Source organism: Aquarana catesbeiana, linkage group LG01 (genome assembly GCF_042186555.1).
Source record: "Aquarana catesbeiana isolate 2022-GZ linkage group LG01, ASM4218655v1, whole genome shotgun sequence".
NCBI classification, from domain to species: domain Eukaryota; kingdom Metazoa; phylum Chordata; class Amphibia; order Anura; family Ranidae; genus Aquarana; species Aquarana catesbeiana.
In genome coordinates, this window is record NC_133324.1 from 406,473,400 (window position 1) to 406,494,186 (window position 20,787).

Below are 20,787 nucleotides of genomic sequence, written 5' to 3' on the forward strand. Positions count from 1 at the left end.
TCTGCTCTAGGTAGATTCACCCTCTCTGTCTGTCCTGGTGACCAGTGTCATTTAGACAGAAAGTTTTTAACAGAGTTGTTACCAAAGCATAAGGTGAGGAGGAATCTTCCACTGGGGACAACTGCTCTGGAGAAAACTGCCTAAGATGGGAATTCTCCTTGCCCTTGTAGAGATTTTCCCTGTTGCATCTCTGGAACGATTAACGCTTTGCTACTCAATTCAAACCTTAAAGTGTTACTAAACCCGCAACAGTAAAATTAGTCGGTATATCCAGCATAGTATGCTTGTTGAACTCACTGTGGAACTTAAGGGGTTAATCCTCTGCATTGTGTAAAAAGACTGTTTTATCCTGTATGCACAAATCCTTCCCTCCTGCACTGTCTATCTGGGGAAGGCAAGCTAACACTGGCAGGGTAACCGACCTGCACATGCTCAGTTGTGTCTTTTATGCTGGAGAGAAAAGTTTCTTGTTCTCAGAGCCAGCCAGGTCACATGATATTAACATCACACATGTGGGCGTGTATACAAGCTGAAGTAGAAAACATTTTGGCTTCACAAACACTTTATTTACCAGTGCTTCCATGTATAATACACACACCACACACTTATGATGAGACCACTCGCAAGTGATATTTCAGTTTTTGGTAGATACTGGGGAGTCAGGCTGGGTTCACACTATTGCAAATTGGATGCAGCGTCTCCGCATTCAATATACAAAAACATATTTGGGGGGCACACCCTACAATGCATTTCAATTCAAGATGGTGCTGCTATAAGACATACAAACAGTACAAAAAATTTTACAGCGCACACATACAAGAATGACATTTCCTGCAAGACTAGTTAAAAACACCTGAACATATTCAAAAAATACGGGGGTTTGGTCACACTATATGGTCATATAGTGCTAAGCCCACTTACTGCGACAAAGTACCCCAAATTAGTGGGTCCTACACTAGTAATAGAATGGAAGATCCTTTGTCTCAACCATGGGAGCTAAACTCCTCTATGTGGGAGAACTGAAGGGGATTCTCTGCATTCAATTCGCAATAGCAGGAGATTTTGACCGGCTCTCTATGGAGCCGGTTCACATATATCCGCTGCGTCTCCGATGCAAATTTGCACTGAGCGTCTTTTGGTCTGTTTCAGGTCCGAATTCAGCCAAAAAATTGGGCTGAAATCAGACCTAAAACAGTGAACCAGGACGCACCAGACCCCTGCTGTGAGCCACATGCAAAGATAATGTAAATCCAGCCTTAAAGTATAGCTGTCATGCGTGAAATACGGGGACTGGCATTGCTGACCTCTTCTTTCAGAATGCTAGTTGCCTAGCTGTTATGTTATCTGCTGTTTTGGCCTTACAATTTCAGAGTCAGTGACATTGAACAAGTATAGAGCCCACACATCTGCTGTGGCAATTATAGTTTAATTGTCCCTGTTCGTTTTTTTTTTTTTTTAAACATTTGAGTCCTGGGGTCTTTTTTACCCTAAATACCCATGAGTTCCACACTGATTTTTTCATTTTGGTGATGTCTTGGTTCTACACATTATAGCTTTTATTGTTTGCAGTCATTACTATTCACAATTTTTCAGGACAGATGGGACTTTAGTTTGGTAGTGAGTTTGGATACACATATATGCATTTCTTTGTTTTTTATTGTAAATAAAAAAAAAATGTATTCATTCTCCTAAATAAAATATCACATTGGCACTTGATGATCAACATCCCCGAAAATATGGTACCTGACTTGCTTACTTATCTTTTATTATAAACCTTAGTTGTTGTTTGAACCCTTGGTTTGACCGCTATGCTCTCATATATCACTCATATATATCAAAATAGCAAGCACTCATCCTCTAAACCTCAAATCCTCAAATTTCAATGATGCCTTTAAATGTCACTGTTGTGGGATTTTCTTTGTTACCATATAGCAAGAACCTTGGTCAAAGTTAATACTGTTTTAACCACTTGCCGCCCGCCATATAGCAAAATGATGGAGGCAAAGTGGTTTCAATATCCTGATCGGACGTCATATGTGTCACCTATCAGTGGCACCTCATCAGTGCCACCTCATTGGTGCCACCTCATCAGTGGCCATCAGTGCTGCCTTATCAGTGCCCGTCAGTGAAGGAGAAAACGTACTTATTTACAAAGTTTTGTAACAGAAACAAAAAAAAACATTTTTTTTTTCAAAATTTTCGGTGTATTTTTTTTATTTGTTTAGCAGAAAATAAAAATCCCAGAGGTGATCAAATACCACCAAAAGAAAGCTCTATTTGTGGGAACAAAATGATAAAGATTTAGTTTGGGTAAGGTGTTGTATGACCACGCAATTGTCATTCAAAGTGCAACAGTGCTGAAAGCTGAAAATTGGTCTGGGCAGAAAGGTGTATTGAAGTGGTTAATAAAAACCTTGAACAAAAAAATATCACATTAGTGCAACTTTAATGTAATATAGTGGAATGGTAAAGCTCAAAGTGAATGTACAATATACACCGATCAGCCATAACATTATGACCACCCACCTAATAATGTGTATGGCCCCCTTTTGCTAAAACAGCCCTGACCCATTGAGGCACGGACATCAAAGTAACATCCACATGAATGGCAGGACCCAAGGTTTCCCAGCAGAACATTGCCCAAAGCATCACACTGCCTCTGCCAACTTGCCTTCCTATATCACATCCTGGTGCCATCTCTTTCCCAGGTAAGTGACGCACATGCACCTGGCCATCCTCATGATGTAAAAGAAAATGTGATTCATCAGACCAGGTTACCTTCTTCCATTGCTCCTTAGTCCAGTTCTGATGTTCATGTGACCATTGTAGAAGCTATTAAGTAAACATAGAAAATGGTGAAAAAAACTGCGCTAAAAACCAAGTGCAAATCATATATTGTGAAAAGCAGCAATCCTCACAAAAACATCAATTGTAAAAAAGACATAAGAAAAATAAGAGGTTGCGCTAATACTAATAAAGCATAATAAATAATTTACAATGAAGAAAAAGTCATATAGTGGTCGTGAATAAATCAATGTGCAAAACTTAGTGATATAGAAAAAAAATCCATACAATAAAACATCAGTTAAGTGTTGTGGAAAGTCCATAAAATAAAACAACAGTTAAGTGTTGTGAAAAGTCCAAATCACCAACAATATGCAAAAAAATCCAAGTGATATAAATGGAGGTCTGTGACAACAAGGGAAGGTCCACCACCAGAAATGGAAGGGGTTGCTCCTTACCAGAAGGCCATGACCCCCCACCACAGAGGATCACAGCAAGCAGGGATCTTTAAAAGCCAAAGATGGGAACTGTCAGCGGTGTCCACCAGAGGTCAACTCATCAGCAGTAACTCCAACGACCGAGGGCATAGACACCATAGAATAGAAGGGGCTCACATAGTGTAAAACCACTTACATTTATTAAAAATAAAGTAAAATACAGATGTACGCGTTTCGTGACATCATCACGTCTTCCAGTGCCCCTGGAAGACGTGATGATGTCACGAAACGCGTAGGGCGGAGCCAGACGACGCTCTGACATCACCCCCAAGCGAGTTGCTTTCCAGTAGGACGGGTCTGTCCGAGCTCCGGTGGCCACGGAGCCGGACTTAAGGCTGTTTTATCTATTGACACTCTGTAAGTGTACATCTGTATTTTACTTTATTTTTAATAAATGTAAGTGGTTTTACACTATGTGAGCCCCTTCTATTCTATGGTGTCTATGCCCTCGGTCGTTGGAGTTGCTGCTGATGAGTTGACCTCTGGTGGACACCGCTGACAGTTCCCATCTTTGGCTTTTAAAGATCCCTGCTTGCTGTGATCCTCTGTGGTGGGGGGTCATGGCCTTCTGGTAAGGAGCAACCCCTTCCATTTCTGGTGGTGGACCTTCCCTTGTTGTCACAGACCTCCATTTATATCACTTGGATTTTTTTGCATATTGTTGGTGATTTGGACTTTTCACAACACTTAACTGATGTTTTATTGTATGGATTTTTTTTTCTATATCACTAAGTTTTGCACATTGATTTATTCACGACCACTATATGAATTTTTCTTCATTGTAAATGATTTATTATGCTTTATTAGTATTAGCGCAACCTCTTATTTTTCTTATTAAGTAAACATGTACAATGCTGTAAAACAGCCTACGCATATCAGATTTTAGTCCTTAGTCATGGTTCAGGACTAACGTCTGAAACGTGTAGGATGTTTTACAACATTGTACATGTTTACATAATAAAGAAATACTATTTTGGATGTCATCCTGAGTGCCGACCATCCCTTTCCTTACTCAGACACTGGACAGAACTGTAATAGTTCTGCCCAAGATTTCGTACTTAAGTGATGTAATGTCACTACACTCTTGAAGTGGAAGCATTGCGTTCTCAGTGATCTGCTACAAGTGCTCCCATTGAGCACTGTGTAGCAAGATCAGAAGCCTAGGAGTTAATCATTTAAGCGCCCGGGCTTAGTGCTAGTGGGTTCTAGCCTGAACCCTGGTGGGAACTTGAAGGAGTTGCTGATTCCTTGTGCCATTTTAAAATGGCACTGGTACAAAGAGTTTTTCCTCCCAGTGTTGTTTACAACAACATCTGGGACTCAAGTAACTTTATATTATGGATGATGCAACTGAAGCTGCTGGAACAGGGCTAGGTGGCAATGAATACCCCAAACGCCCAGGTAGACAGGAATCATGGCAAGTAGATGCCGCCTCTAGTTTCCAAGACCTATAGGAAGCCAAGGCTGATTCAGCACATGAGACTTCACCTATAACAAAAATATCACTATTACTCCTTTAAGTATAATATATTATTAATAATGCACATTTATAATTATGTTTTATCTGCTTAGCCTTATTTGTAGTAACAGCTCCCAAATCAACTTACACAGTAAAATATGGGGATACAGTAAAAATGGCATGCCACTTTCCATTAAAAAAAGCTGAAGATCTAAAGGAACTGATAGTCTCCTGGCAACACACAAAAACAGAAGTAGTAAAGTTTAACAATGGAGCAGAGGAACCAATGCACCTGGAGAACCCATATAGAGGGAGAGCATCTTTGTTGACGGAAGAGCTAAAAAAGGGACATGCTATTCTGCAAATTAAAGGTGTGAAGCTCACTGATGCAGGAACATATGTCTGTTTATTACAATTTGAAGGATCCGACTATGATAAAATGACTCTGGAAGTTCAAGGTAATCTGCCAAAAATGTCTCTCTAATTTTCGACACTTTGTTTCACTTTCTTTAGTCAAAACAAAAATGTATAATGCATGAACATGCATACGTAAAAGACATTAAAACAAATAGAAAATACACAACAAAATGTGCTAAAAATGCATGAAAATGCACAAGTGTGTATGGAGCCCAAAGCAGTTTGTTAATACATCTGCAATATATTTAGTAGGCCCAGGAAAAGGGTGTGGGGAGGTTATTAAATAAAGGTGGTGTCTCATTTTAAATTTGTTTCACACATCAAATAGTAAACTGCTCAGTTTGTAGCTTCATATGATACAAAACATTCTCTGTATAAATCTTACTTTTATTGAAGAATTTATCATATTAGAAGTTCCGCTTTTTAGGGTATTTACGCACTGAATTGTGGATATGATACTTCTCTATGGTGGATTTGAGTAGGGGCTGTCCACTGCCTGTGTTCAAAAGTTTTGTGGGATCTTACAAATGACTAAAAAAATGGATTGTTTCTCCAATAGATTAAGGTTTCTCTGCTTTAAAGGCAATCCTGGAGGTATCATTTAATAGGGTGTTATGATAGCTGTAAGATCTGCAATAAATATGTACTACAGTTTTCAATTGCAATATTTTCTCTTTCTTGATTTTCCTTGTAGCCTCATACACAGACATTCAGATGTCCTTTCAGGTATCACACACAGACAATCAAATATATTTGACGTGCTATTCATTGGGTTTTCCAAAGGCAGATGTCTACTGGACAACAAATGGTGTTAACATAAGCTCCCCAGCCAATACTTCTTATAATCAGGCTGAAGATGGCTTAATTAATACAACAAGCACAATCAAAATAACGGATAGAAAGAAAAGCTACAGTTGTTTGTTCTGGAACAAAGCACTCAATGAAACAACAGAAGCTTCCATTGGACATCCAGGTACTTTCTAAAAGCTAAAATTTAACACTGGGACAAATTATATTTTCATGCTGTATAGTTTATGACAATATCAAAGCTGTAACTATTGCCATAGCATACCACAACACAGCTGTAGAACCTGGTAGCACAGAAGGCTCGGCGCTGTCTGGCTAAACAGTGCTTTATGTAGGTGGCAGTGGTATTTGGGATATACATTCGATAAAATGAACTCATATAGCATTCTGAATCCTCTAAAGAATGGCTAGGAAATCAATTAGTAACCTGTAGCAGGAAATTGCCTTTAAAAGAGCAGTATGATCAAAACTCTATTGGACATAATTCACTTGGGAGTCACAGGAGTGCATTTACTTGTACACTCCCGTGACCCAGAATCAGCCAAAAGCAGGCTAAAGCTCATTGTCAGCTGACGTCACTTACTAGTCTCTAGATGTTTCCCAACAATAATGTTGGGATCCAATCAGATGCCTGATTGGCAGCTGGATCAGTCTCTCAGCATGCCACTGAGAGCCGGAGCCAGCCGCTCCCGTCCCCTCTCCTGCCCAGCACTCCAGTGAGTGCTGGAGGGGCGCAGTACAGAGCGTTGACTGACAGTAACGGCTCTGTGGTCAGAGTGGACCCGAGCAATCAGTGGTCATGTGATCGCTCATTTCTTGGGCTTAGAGGTGGCGGGGGGACAGATGCAGCATTACACCGATGTATGTATTTTTTTTTCCTTTTTGTTTCCTACACTTCACTTTTAAGATTAAGATTGGAGATGTAAGAAGAGTGTCCTTTAATGGTTTGGTTTTGTGGCCCAAACACATATAGTTACTAGTATAGATAATATTTTAATGCAAATATGAACACCTAAGTTAAAGTACAGTATCTCACAAAAGTGAGTACACCCCTCACACAATGTAAAGTAGTGAGTGTACAGCTTGTATAACAGTGTAAATTTGCTGTCCCCTCAAAATAACTCAACACACAGCCATTAATGTCTAAACCGCTGGCAACAAAAGTGAGTACACCCCTAAGTGAAAATGTCCAAATTGGGCCCAATTAGCCATTTTCCCTCGCCGGTGTCATGTGATTCGTTAGTGTTACAAGGTCTCAGGTGTGAATGGAGAGCAGGTGTGTTACATTTGGTGTTATCACTCTCACTCTCTCATACTGGTCTCTGGAAGTTCAACATGGCAGCTCATGGCAAAGAACTCTCTGAGGATCTGAAAAACAGAATTGTTGCTCTACATAAAGATGGCCTAGGCTATAAGTAGATTGCCAAGACCCTGAAACTGAGCTGCAGCACAGTGGCCAAGACCATACAGCGGTTTAACAGGACAGGTTCCACTCAGAACAGGCCTCGAAATGGTCGACCAAAGACATTGAGTGCATGTGCTCAGCATCATATCCAGAGGTTGTCTTTGGGAAATAGATGTATGATCGCTGCCAGCATTGCTGCAGAGGTTGAAGGGTGGGGGGGGGGGTCATCCTGTCAGTGCTCAGACCATATGCCGTACACTGCATCAAATTGATCTGCATGGCTGTTGTCTCAGAAGGAAGCCTCTTCTAAAGATGATGCACAAAAAAGCCAGCAAACAGTTTGCTGAAGACAAGCAGCCTGAGGATTACTGGAACCATGTCCTGTGGTCTGATGAGACCAAGATAAACTTATTTGGTTCAGATGGTGTCAAGCGTGTGTGGCGGCAACCAGGTGAGGAGTACAAAGACAAGTGTGTCTTGCCTACAGTCAAGCATGGTGGTGGGAGTGTCATGGTCTGGGGCTGCATGAGTACTGCCAGCACTGGGGAGCTACAGTTCATTGAGGGAACAATGAATGCCAACATGTACTGTGACATACTGAAGCAGAGCATGATCCCTTCCCTTCGGAGACTGTGCCGCAGGGCAGTATTCCAACATAACAACCCCAAGCACACCTCCAAGATGACCACTGCCTTGCTAAAGAAGCTGAGGGTAAAGGTGAAGGACTGGCCAAGCATGTCTTCAGACCTAAACCCTAGTGAGCATCTATGGGGCATCCTCAAACGGAAGGTGGAGGAGCGCAAGGTCTCTAACATCCAGCAGCTCTGTGATGTCATTATGGATGAGTGGAAGAGGACTCCAGTGGCAACCTGTGTAGCTCTGGTGAACTCCATGCCCAATTTGGACATTTTCACTTAGGGATGTACTCACTTTTGTTGCCAGTGGTTTAGACATTAATGGCTGTGTGTTGAGTTATTTTGAGGGCACAGCAAATTTACACTGTTATACAAGCTGTACACTCACTAATTTACATTGTAGCAAAGTGTAATTTCTTCAGTGTTGTCACATTAAAATTTAAAATTAAATATGTACAAAAATGTGAGGGGCGTACTCACTTTTGTGAGATGCTGTAAATGTGAGCCCTTATTTTGTAAAATAACCCATTCCATTTAAAAGAGAAATGAAATACAAACCATTTGTGTATATAATAAAAAAAACATTATAAATCAGCTGCATAAGGAGCTTGAAGAGGTTGGGATGGAGAAACAGCACAACACTGATCTTCCTAGTAGGTGGCTGTGCAGGAGGGGGGCATGTTAGTAGAAGTCTGTTCATTGGGGGACAGGCAAGTTGTTTAACACAAATACCTGGTACAACCAACACATATCAGAAATATGAAATGTTGTGGTAACATAATTTTTAATGTGAGTAACAAACATATTGCATGCACCTGACTTATTTTAGAATTATATGTACTATGTGTTAAGTGCAGTGCCATATAGCAACCAGAAAGAATTTGTCAGTGATTTGACAAAAGCAAACTAAAATTTGTGATGTTTCAATGCATTACTTTACTTTACCCTGCAAGGCATTATACTGGCAGTGCTTAAAACTTCCAGCATTCACATTGCATATTATGCAAAAAGGAGCTTCACAGAGCCACTGTGAAGGCCTAAAGAATGTTTTTAAACTTTGCATCAGGTCAAATTGTAATTGTGGTGCATTGAAACCTAAGTGAGACTATTGACTGCTCAGGCATTGGCACCGAACTGTGCAAATTCCTGACTCACTTCTTCTTGGATAGGACAGCTACCCACCTTTTATTGGTGGAAACCTCCAGCATAATGTGCACTACTCCTGGCCTTAGGCCTGACCTCAACATCCCATGCCATAGGCCTTAATATTTAGGAATGTTCACACATAAAATGCATGTTCCCCAATTTTTCTGCAACTTCACAAATATACCTGTGACATTACATCTGACATACTAGCAGAATTCTTTGGTGCAGAACGCCAAACACAGGAGCAGACATTCTGTAGTTGTCATTTTTCAAGCACATAATTTATAAACCATCTTCCCTGTTGCACTTCCTCTCCTTGGGAGCACTAAAGACTGGCTCCAGCTGCTCTCTGTTGCTGCTGCCCTGAGGTGCTGAACTGGATGACAGCTATATCAACAAGAGGAGGGAGCTGCTGAGCAAAAAGAGTTCAATAGACTGAGTAAGGCAGCACTGGACTGTGAGAACTGTAGTCCAGAGGAGAGAGACTCTTCTGTAATCAAGAATTTTGAACTGCATTTCCTAGAGAGAAATTGCCAGGAGGAGGGGAAAGAGCTACGTTTTCTCAGGCTGCACAAGACACGGCTTCCTTTTGCCGTGCGGGAGACCAGAGTGTACACATAGCTGTCTAGTGTGCACCATCACTTCTGCATGTCTTTGGCCTGAGTGGAATCCGGAGTACTAAATCCAGCTGTGCTGACAGCCAGAGTCACCTGGGTGCAGAGCACAGAGTGGACTAATTACTGTGTGAGACTGAATGGTGTGCTACAGTGTCACTGGGATTGGTGTGCTATGGCTGTGAGGAATAGCTATCTGCTGCTGGAGAGGCTGAGCCCTTTAGGAACTGACCATACAGCCATCTAGTAACCCTATTGCTGCCTGCAGGCTTGATTGGGACTATTCTCGTGTGCACCAACGGTTCAATTGGATCCCAACGCTGAAGAGTTAGGACTAAAGACTGACCCTTTACAGCTGCTACACAGGGACCTTTACCTATTGCTTATGGAAAGAAGTACCTCTCATGGGACATTGCATTGCAGTGCACTGTAGGCTAGTCATAGTGTTATTTTTCACATCGCAGTTAATGCTTATGTACTGCTTATTGCTGACTTTGCTGACTTATGTGTTGATTCCAATCTAGTGGTAGAGAGTTCAATTCTAAGTTACTTTGGCATAGTGATTATGCTGTCCAGTGGATTGTGTCTGAACCTACCTTCTGTATGCTTATTTATTCTTAAACCACTATTTGCTCTAACCCATACCAGTACATTTAGTTTATTTACTACTAAATGGTATTGTGTCTATTTCCTAATACTAATTCACAGTTAAGGTAAAGGTATCCAGACTGCTGTTCCTATAAGTGCGTGCAGTAGCTTTCACTCAACCCAGGTGTGCCAGAAGGGCTGAGGTTTTTCTTAGAGTCAAAGCACAGAACAGAGAAACAAAATTACTAAGCAGCTTCTTCGAGGGAAGTGCTACATGTTAATGGATGTGTGGTTGTGCAACACAGCACTAGGATGTGATGTGAGCTGAGAGATGCCCAGAAAATGGCACGTAACGTGATTTTGAAATGTTATTATTTATTTTGTTTAATCTGTTTAAAAAGGTTAGCTTGTAGTGCACTGGGGACCAACTTGTACACATGTAAGTATTGTGTCAAATCTGTTACGATGCTTGTATTATACTAATCTAAAATCTGTCTTTATTATAAATATCACATTGATCTTGCACTTTTTTTTTTTATTACATCTGTAGGCACAAACATAATTAGTAATAAATATACCTAGAATGAAACACTCATTGCACATGCAAAGCTAGCCAACTAAATCATTTATGTCTGCTCCTTTTCTGTTAGAGGTATCACTGCAATAAGGAAAAAAAAATTAAAACAAACTGACAAATACTTCATAATTCTAAAAAAGAGGAAGAATTGTGTAATAAATTCCCAGCACAACACTATTTTTTTCTTTCTTAATTTCAAAGATACTATCATATCTTCCAAAGATTGAGATTGTATGAATGGGTATTAGATGGTGGCAAACCAGTGATGTATTAGGAAGGTTGTAATGGATTGATCAGGGCAGTACAAGACATACTGTTAGTGGATCCTCTAAGACAACCAATCTATTATGCCTCCGCTAAACTATTTTTTTTTTTACATTACATTAAAATTACATTTTAAAATGTTTTATGCAGAATTAAGTTAAAAAAAAAAAAATATTACCAACAACAACTTTATCAATGCACATCAGTGCAGCCTCATCAGCGCCCATCAGTGCAGCCTATCATTCTGTGTTCCCTCTATCCACTCATCTGGATGAACTGGTTGAACTGTCTCTACTCTTCATTTGTGGGAATTTACTACGCTTTTGTCATTATTTTAGTATTCTTGCTCAATAATCACTAATCAGTCCCTTCATCTTTTTGTTTTTTTGCTTTTGTTTTTATTGTTTAGTTTTTGCTTTTTGTTTGTTTTTTTTGTTTCCGTTTCAATAGTTTTTATTTGTTTTTGGAAAAAAAGTAAAAATAAAAGATCATTTAGTGGTGCAGCGAACAATCCTTATCTGCTTCAAACATGTAACAGGGAAACGTACAACTACAAGGTTTGGTAGAAACTGGTGAGGACCATAGTACATAGGTAAGATCTGCCGTGGGGCCCTCTAGCGTACATAAATTTGTGTTTGACAAAGACATCAACTTATTATGTTGTTTTTTGTTTCTATTTCTATTTATTTTTATTTATTTTCATTTTTATTTATTTATATTTTTTATCTTTATTTTTATTTTTTTATTTTCATTTAAATTTTTATTACTATCCATTATTTATAACTTTTTTCTGTCTTTTTCTTTTTCAAGTCATACCTCATGATTCCCAATAATAACCATTCATATCTGTGCGACTTTAAGTCGCACCGACTTCAAAGTAGTCCCTGTACTACTTTGGTCTGACTTTGATGTGAGTTGAAGCCCATAGACCTCAATTTTACACAGGCATTCCCTGAAATCGTGTCAAAATCGCGGGCAAAAAATTGTGGCAAAAACTTTCAAGTCGTGGCAGTGTGAAAAGTGCCTTAGTAAAAAAAAAAAATATATAGAATCAGAAAACATGGTCTTTGTTTTATATTAAGAATATACAATATTTATTAACAATAGAACTACATAACTATATATAGTAACATTGAAAACGGACTCATTTTCATTAAGTTCAACCTCTCACAGTAATGAAGGTTAAAAAAAGTGTCCCTTTAATTTGCTAGCACATAACATGGTGTAGATTTACACAGGTTGAAGTGCCATAAGGGTTGTGCCAGATTTCTATCATCCAATCATGTGCAAGCAAAAATGCAGTTTTTTTATTTTCCTTGTATGTTCCCCTTAAGAAATAGAGCAACTGCATGTGCAGTGCAGTTGAAGATTTTTCATGTGATGTACGCTCTGGGATTTATCTGTAATGTGATCTTAAGAAGAAAAGTTCTTTAATTATCTGTTGTAGTTTTCATTTTTGCTTTGAGCCATTTATATAAAAATTGTGGTCATTATGGAAGTTTATAGCTTTGTTGTATGTTGTTATACATTCACCTATTTTAATTCCCACCCTCTAAATGACCTTTACTGAGTTTTGCAGTGAAAAAAAAACAAAAAAAAGTATTTACAAAGTTAGTTTGTACTTCTGCTTCTGTGTTGGAAGACTAACATCGCATTCTGAGGTCAGTGTGTTAGATGGAAAAAACTCCTCAATAAAGGTATAAAGTTTCATATTGGCATCCAGGGTGTGGTTGAGAGATATGATTTTCCTTTGTTCCCTGGCTTAACGTAATCCTTTTCCCTTTTATCATTAAAATCAGGTTTTTAAGGAATCTGACAAAGAGGTATTGGGAAGCTAAATGTCACCACAGATGTTCACCAGAGTAGCTGAGCAGTGTGGTGAGGGAGATGCAGGGCTAGAACCAAAGGGACAATAAAGCTAGTCAGATTTTACCTGGACATACAATCCCTGGTAATTCTAGGGCTGTAATACAGGATGAGGAAGTTTTGTTAGAGGTCTTTGGTTGTGGAGGATTGCCAGAATGGGGACCACTGGTAGATGTACTTTCAAAATGAGGCTGTCTTGCCTGCTAGCCAAACAGCAAGCACCTAAGAAAATGCTCTTTTAAATTATTTTTGAAGGCACATTGGTTCCATAGCAGCATAAAACAGTCAAGTCACTTGAGACCAGGAAGCCAGTGAGTATCTTTGGTTATAGCCAATAAGCAATTTCTTCATACCTTTACTTATATGTTCCTCATTTGTGTGCACAGAACTGCTGTAAATGTGTAACTGTAAGTCAAGAAGCTAGGTAATACTTCCAGCTATCTGGAAAGTCTCTTTCACACTTATATTTTGTTTCTGTAGTGTTGAAGATTTCATTTTCACCCTTCCACAGCCCTAAAGATTTTATTTTTATTTTTGCATCAAAAACCACAAGGCTTACTAGCAGAGAATAAAAAAAGTCTTGGCAGGAAGTTGCATTTCACTGAAAATATTCTTCACTACCAGGGAAAGTTATATTTATTCCTGGTTGCTAAATCTTTATACAGAAATTTCAAATGACCAAATCACCAAAAATAATACCTAAAAAATACTTTATATGCATTATGTGACCACCAGGGACGGTTCGGCCCCAGCATGTTTTTTCGGGCCAAACTTTGGCTGTGTGCTGAACAACCAAATTATTGGGTTGTTCAGCCGTTTGCTTGGCCCGTCAAACAACTACAATGCACTGCGCCGCTGCACAGTGCATTAAAAGCCCTGATTGGCTGAAGCAATAAAAGCTTTGGCCAATCAGGGCACACAGCACCATCAGAGCCATGATTGGACGCTGTCATGATGACTGTATCCAATCATGGCTCATTGCTCTTAATCCACACTATAAAAATAATCTTTCCATAGCGGTTATGTGTAATGTGATAGCGGCGTGGAGAGAGATAGAACAGGGCTCTGTTCAGTGCTATTAGACAGTGTGCTATAGTGTTCTATTCTGATACTATTGTCAGTGTAGAATTTCAGTTTAGTGTGCATATAGGGATAGTTCAGTGTGAGTGTAGTGCGACAATTCATTTTTACATTAGTGTGAATGCAGGGATAGTTTAGTCAGTTTGAGTGTAGTCATCTTTAAAGATAAGGGAGTTGGGAGCCTGGTCCCCAGCCAGGTGCTCACCAAGAGAACTAGGGGGCAAATGGACTCTCAGTACATCATCTCAACATGACAAAATATCAATGATGAATAAAAAATAGGTGACGGTCCATGTGTATCACCAAGATAATACTCCCCTGATGGGAAAGATTACAGTGGTATAGTTGGTCATGGACAGTGTTTCTACTAGTTTCGCAGACTAGGCCGCTTCATCAGGAAAATATCTGCAATTTAATTAGCACATAATCAAAAAACAATACATTTAATCACATACAATAGAAAACAATGTTTCACACAATAAATGAATTTGAAACAATATACAACTGCTAGAAGGGGGGCAGATAGAGGACCGCTTACCCGAATCCCACCACACACAGGGCACAGGGCGTCACCAGTATGGGGGTCTCCCATACACATGGACCGTCACCTATTTTTTATTCATCATTGATATTTTGTCATGCATTGTGTACTAATAAACTTTTGTATATCTTTTTACACAATTGGTTTCATACCTGAGCTTACTTTTAGTGTATTGCACCGAGATAGTCCATTTGCCCCCTAGTTCTCTTGGTGAGCACCTGGCTGGGGACCAGGCTCCCAACTTCCTTATCTTTAACATATTTCTGAATAATGGTACTACTTTTAATGGTTTCAATTTACTAATTATTAGTGTTTGTAGAGGCCTTTCTAATCTACCATTCATCTTTACATTAGTGTGAATGTAGGGATAGTTCAGTCATTGTGAGTGTAGTGACCGTTTAACACAGTATATTTTATTGCGTTACGTGCCATTTAATGCAGTACATTTCTGTGCATTAGTGAACGCTTACTGCAGTATATTTCAGTTGGTTACTGCAAGTTTAACACCGTACAGTTCAGTGCGTTACTGCAAGTTTAATGTAGTATATTTCAGTGCGTTACGTGCGTATAACGCTGTACATTTCTGGACGTTACTGCAAGTTTAACACTGTATATTTCATTGCGTTACTGCAAGTTTAACACCATATAGTTCTGTGCGTTACTGCATGTTTAATGTTATATATTTCATTGCTTTACTGCAAGTTTAACGCTGTATAGTTCTGTGCATTACTGCAAGTTTAACACTGTATATTTCATTGCGTTACCGCAAGTTTAACGTCATATAGTTCTGTGCATTTCTGCAAGTTTAAGGCTGTATATTTCATTGTGTTACTGCAAGTTGAACGGCATATATTTAATTTTGTTACTGCAAGTTTAATGCTGTATAGTTTTGTGAGTTACTTCAAGTTTAACGCCTTATATTTTGTTCCGGTAAACAAAGAAGGGAATTTGGGACTTTGAGTGAGGTTATTGACTGGTAGGAGTTGAATTGTATGTAAACATGTTTAATTGACATGAATAATAAAGCACAATGCAGTAGTACAAAATGTAAAAACGGTATCATATATATATATATATATATATACAGTGCACATGCACGCATGGCATGGACATCATAAATTCATAGATATATACATGGACAGCACATAGTAAAAATAGATATTGTTGATATGAAATATGTCAACTTGACAGCCCAAACCGGATTGAATAAGTTGAAAAAATTGAAAAAAAATATGTATCTGGATATGAATCTTATTAGGGCATATAGCTACATCCTGAATGACTAAAGCGTTTTGCGTAAAAAACACTTCCTCAGGGGTGGATGCTATAGGGTATCTACAAGAAATAAAAATATGATTATACCTAATGTTACAGTAAGCACACCAGAAAAAGACAGGATCGGCAGTCCTGAGTACTTACATGCAACAGATAACAACGGTGTGAAGTATGTGTAGTGCCAGAGAGGGAGTCCGTCCCGGGAGCTGAGGTAGACAGAAGCCCCGCAACAGGAGGGTGCACACGCAGCACCCCCACAGCACAGATTGCCAGTTTCCATAATGTGTGCAAGGTAATAAACAGAAGTAATTTTTCCCAATGGGGTCTGTAATAAATGGATAAAATGTCCATAAGAATTGGAAGTGAAATAAGACTAGGTACCCAGATGGAATGTGACAGGAATGGAGACATGTGCAAGTGAGATTGTGGTAAGAGACACCAACAGAAATGTAGAAAACGAAGGTGAAAAAAGAATGTATGTAGAGAGCACCATAAGAAAATCACACTCACCAAGGATATAGTAGGAGCAATAGGAAAGAAAGAGACTTACTGAGAACCAGTGTGATGAGATCGTTTGGCAATTGCCTTAAATGTGTATAAAGGAGCAGAGTGCTTCAGTGGAGCAAGGCCTCTACACATTTGCAACAAATAGAGGAACTGTGCCTGGAGAGCCGCCCTATATACGCCCCTCACGCACAAGGTCTGCAGCTCCCAGGTTTCAGACAACATGACGGCCCATAATGGAAAGCCCCCACAGCTCACAGCCGGAACTGCTGGTGTAATGTGGAATGCGCCGCCAGGTCTACTGAACATGGTGTAGACCTGTCCCGCGTGGATGGGCCTATAGGGTCCAATATCACCCAGGACAGGCCCCCTACCTCGATGGCAGGGGAACACTGCCTATCTTAAGTCAACTGCCTCCATCCCTGATATATGTATAAAAAAAGGGGGAGCTGCAATGCGCTCTGTGCGCCCTCCATTTCCCCTCTCCTTCCGCCCTGTAGGGGGCGGAGGGTTGTGGGGGTCCTGGTGGGTGCCCACTGCACATCGGCCTCACGCGCCGTGCTCCATGTGTGACGTCATTCTTGGGCGTCATTGCGGGAGCATGAGGCTTTTCCGTCCAGCCAACTCAGCTGGGGATTCAGCGTCAGCCACGGGGGTGTTCACTGCCCAGGCTGGGGCCCCTCTCCGCACCTGTCATGCTGCCGTTACGCTGGAGGCAGACCTTGTGTGTGGGGGCATACAGTTGTGCTCAAAAGTTTGCATACCCTGGCAGAAATTGTGAAATTTTGGCATTAATATTGAAAATATGACTGATCATGGCAAAAAATTGTCTTTTATTTAAGGATAGCAATCACATGAAGCTACTTATTATCACATAGTTTTTTGGACCCTTTTTAAATCATAATGACAACAGAAACTACTCAAATGGCTCTGATCAAAAGCTTACATACCCTGGAATGTTTGACCTGGGTACAGATGGTGGCACAGGTTAAAATGGCAATTAAAGGTTAATTTCCCATATTTGTGGCTTTTTAAATCACAATTAGTGTCTGTGTATAAATAGTCAATGAGTTTGTTAGCTCTCACATGGATGCAATAAGCAGGTTAGACACTGAGCCATGAGGAGGTAGAAAAGGTAGGAGATTCAATAAGGGGGCGTGCAGCGGCTTAATATCCTGAAGACGTCATATGATGTCCGGTCAGGATATTGAAACCATTTTGCCGCCGTCATTTTGCTATATGGCGGGCGGCAAGTGGTTAATAAGTGATTAAACAGTACTGACTGGCATATTCAAGGCTTTGGATGTCTTTTTATATCCTTTTCCATCTTTGTAAAGTTTAATTACCTTGTTACGCAGGTCTTTTGACTGTTCTTTTCTACCTCCTCATGTCCCAGTGTCTAGCCTGCTTAGTGCATCCATGTGAGAGCTAACAAACTCATTGACTATTTATACACAGACACTAATTGTGGTTTAAAAAGCCACAAATGTGGGAAATTAACCTTTAATTGCCATTTTTAACCTGTGTGTGCCACCTTCTGTGTGTGCCTTTTTACACATTTAAGGCAATTACCAAGCAATCTCATCACACTGCTTCTCAGTAATGCCGCATACACACGATCGCACATTCCGACAACAAAATCCATGTTTTTTTTCCAACGGATGTGGGCTCATACTTGTCTTGCATACACACGGTCATACAAATCTTGTCGGAAATTCCGAACGTCAAGAACGCGGTGACGTACAACACGTACGACGAGCTGAGAAAAATGAAGTTCAATAGCCATTCTGCTTGATACCGAGCATGCGTTGGAATTGTGTACACACGATCGGAATTTACGAGAACGGATTTTGTTGTCGGAAAATTTGAGATCCAGATCTCAAATTTTGTTTGTTGGAAACTCCAACTGAAAATGTCTGATGGAGCCTACACACGGTCGGAATTTCCGACAACAAACTCCTATCGAACATTTCCCGTCGGAAAATCAGACCGTGTGTAAGCGGCATTGGTCTCTTTCTTTCCTATTGCTCTTACTATATTCTTGGTGAGTCTGGTTTTCTTATGGTGCTCTCTGCATACTTTCTTTTTTCATCTTCGTTTTCTACATCTCTGTTGGTGTCTTTTACCACGATCTCACTTGCACGTCTCCATTCCTGTTACATTCCATCTGGGTACCTATTCTAATTTCACTTCCAATTCTTATGGATATTTTATCCATTTATACTCAGGACTGCCAATCCTGTCTTTTTCTGGTGTGCTTACTTTAACATTAGGTATAATTGTATTTTTGTTTCTTGTAGATACCCTATAGCAATGATTGCGAACCTTTTTAAGCCCGAGTGCCCAAACAGCAACACAAAACCAACTTATTTATTTCAAAGTGCCAACATGGAAGTAAACCTATCAGCGGCTCTGTACAGAGGATGGGACTGATCAACCTTCTGAATGAGCCCTAAGGGACCAAAAACGTACAATTCTGCCCAAAAAAAACCTTTTGTGCTTTTTCAAAGGAGAGCGTTACACTCAGAATGCAGGGATCAGGAATGCATTACGCTCAGAATGCAGAGTTCAGGAATGCATTACGCTCAGAATGCAGGGATCAGGGATGCGTTGTGCTCAGAATACTGGGATCAGAGATGCATTGTGCTCAGAAAACAGGGATCAGGGATGCATTGTTCTCAGAATGCAGAGATTAGGAATGCATTGTGCTCAGAATGCAGGGATCAGAGATGCATTGTGCTCAGGATACAGGGATCAGAGATGGATGCATTGTGCTCAGAATACAAGGATCAGAGATGGGTGCATTGTGCTCAGAATACAGGGATCAGAGATGCATTGTGCTCAGAATACAGGGATCAGAGATGCATTGTGCTCAGAATACAAACATCAGAGATGCATTGTGCTCAGAATACAGGGATCAGAGATGGATGCATTGTGCTCAGAATACAGGGATCAGAGATGGATGCATTGTGCTCAGAATACTGGGATCAGGGGGTGGTGATGTGAAGGCTCTTCCCAAAGCAGTGTCCTCTGCTCCCTTCACATCCCCCCTACATACACAGTAGTGTCCTCTGCGCCCCCCTTTCCCCCATAGCACTGTCCTACCTGTGTATGTACAGCTAAAGTCCTCCACATTGCCATGCTTCAGTGCCCGCTGAAGCACAGGAAGCCGCTCTCCAAATCCAGGAAGGGAGGAGTCATTCTTCTCTTCCTCGGTATCCAGAGGCATCACGCGTTGCTCACAGCAGACACTCTGTGTCCTTTCCACTGGGCTGCCCTCAGTGCATGCAGGGAAGGCTTTACTCACATCTGCTGCTCCACTGCCCGATCGCACTCATGATAGGAAGGGAGCCGGCTCCTCTGCTCCTGCATGGCCAGTGCAAGAGACTGCCTTACTGGGGGATTCCCTCCCCTATCCTGACGGCGTGCTGCATGCCAGCAGCTGTGGCACGCATGCCATAGGTTCGCTATAACTACCCTATAGCATCAGCTCCTGAGGAAGTGTTTTTTACACGAAACGTGTCGGGAATTCAGGATATAGCTATATGCCCTACTGGGATTCATATCTAGATACATATTCTTTATCAATTTTTTCAAATTATTCAATCCGGTTTGTGCTGCCACGTTGACATGTGTACATATATGAATTTACATATTTCATATCAACAATATCTATTTTTTCTATGTGCTGTCCATGTATATACCTATGAATTTATGATGTCCATGCCATGCGTGTATGTGTACTGTGTATATATATGATACCGTTTTTACATGTTTTGTACAAATGCACTGGATTGTGTTTTATTACTCATGTCAATTAAACATGTTTACATACAATTCAACCCATACCAGTCAATAACCTCCTTCAAAGTCCCAAATTCCCTTCTTTGTTCACCTGAACCAGGGATGGAGGCACATATTTTTTTATGTGCCTCATTTAAAGTCCCAAACCTCCCTCCCCCTTTTTAACGCTGTATATTTCACTGCATTGCTGCAAGTTTAACGCTGTATATTTCATTGCGTTACTGCAAGTTTACCACCATATAGTTCTGTGCATTACTGCACATTTGGCGCAGTATATTGGTAGTGAATACTCAAATTAAAGTGCACCAAACACCACTTTCCATTGATTAAAGTGCATCCACGTACACATTTACACATCTTTATTACATTTTGGACCTGGCTTCTATGATGGACATCACACTGGTCCAATTCTGAGACCGCGGGACATGTGACATCCATCATAGGTGCCGCCGGGTGCAGGAGGCGGGAATGAAACTGTGGCTGTGCTGGGCACTGGGAGATCCCCGCTCGCTGTGTAAATGGGC

The 20,787-nt window shown here is 40.5% G+C and overlaps 1 protein-coding gene across 10 annotated transcripts in view; it reads left to right on the forward strand.

The window, feature by feature from the left end:
- The window catches only part of LOC141147898 (programmed cell death 1 ligand 1-like), an 82,863-nt gene that overhangs the window by 19,077 nt on the left and 42,999 nt on the right, over positions 1-20,787 (forward strand). For 5 of the 10 annotated variants that reach the window (XM_073635068.1, XM_073635062.1, XM_073635112.1 and 2 more), the window contains 3 exons: positions 2,562-2,708; positions 4,854-5,198; positions 5,852-6,130. In XM_073635068.1, coding sequence (XP_073491169.1) covers positions 2,606-2,708; positions 4,854-5,198; positions 5,852-6,130 — 727 coding nt within the window. In that variant the 5' untranslated portion in view covers positions 2,562-2,605. Of the gene's footprint in view, positions 1-2,561; positions 2,709-4,853; positions 5,199-5,851; positions 6,131-18,759; positions 20,005-20,787 lie in introns of those variants that run through there. The other 5 variants (XM_073635093.1, XM_073635086.1, XM_073635101.1 and 2 more) reach the window with 2 other exon arrangements.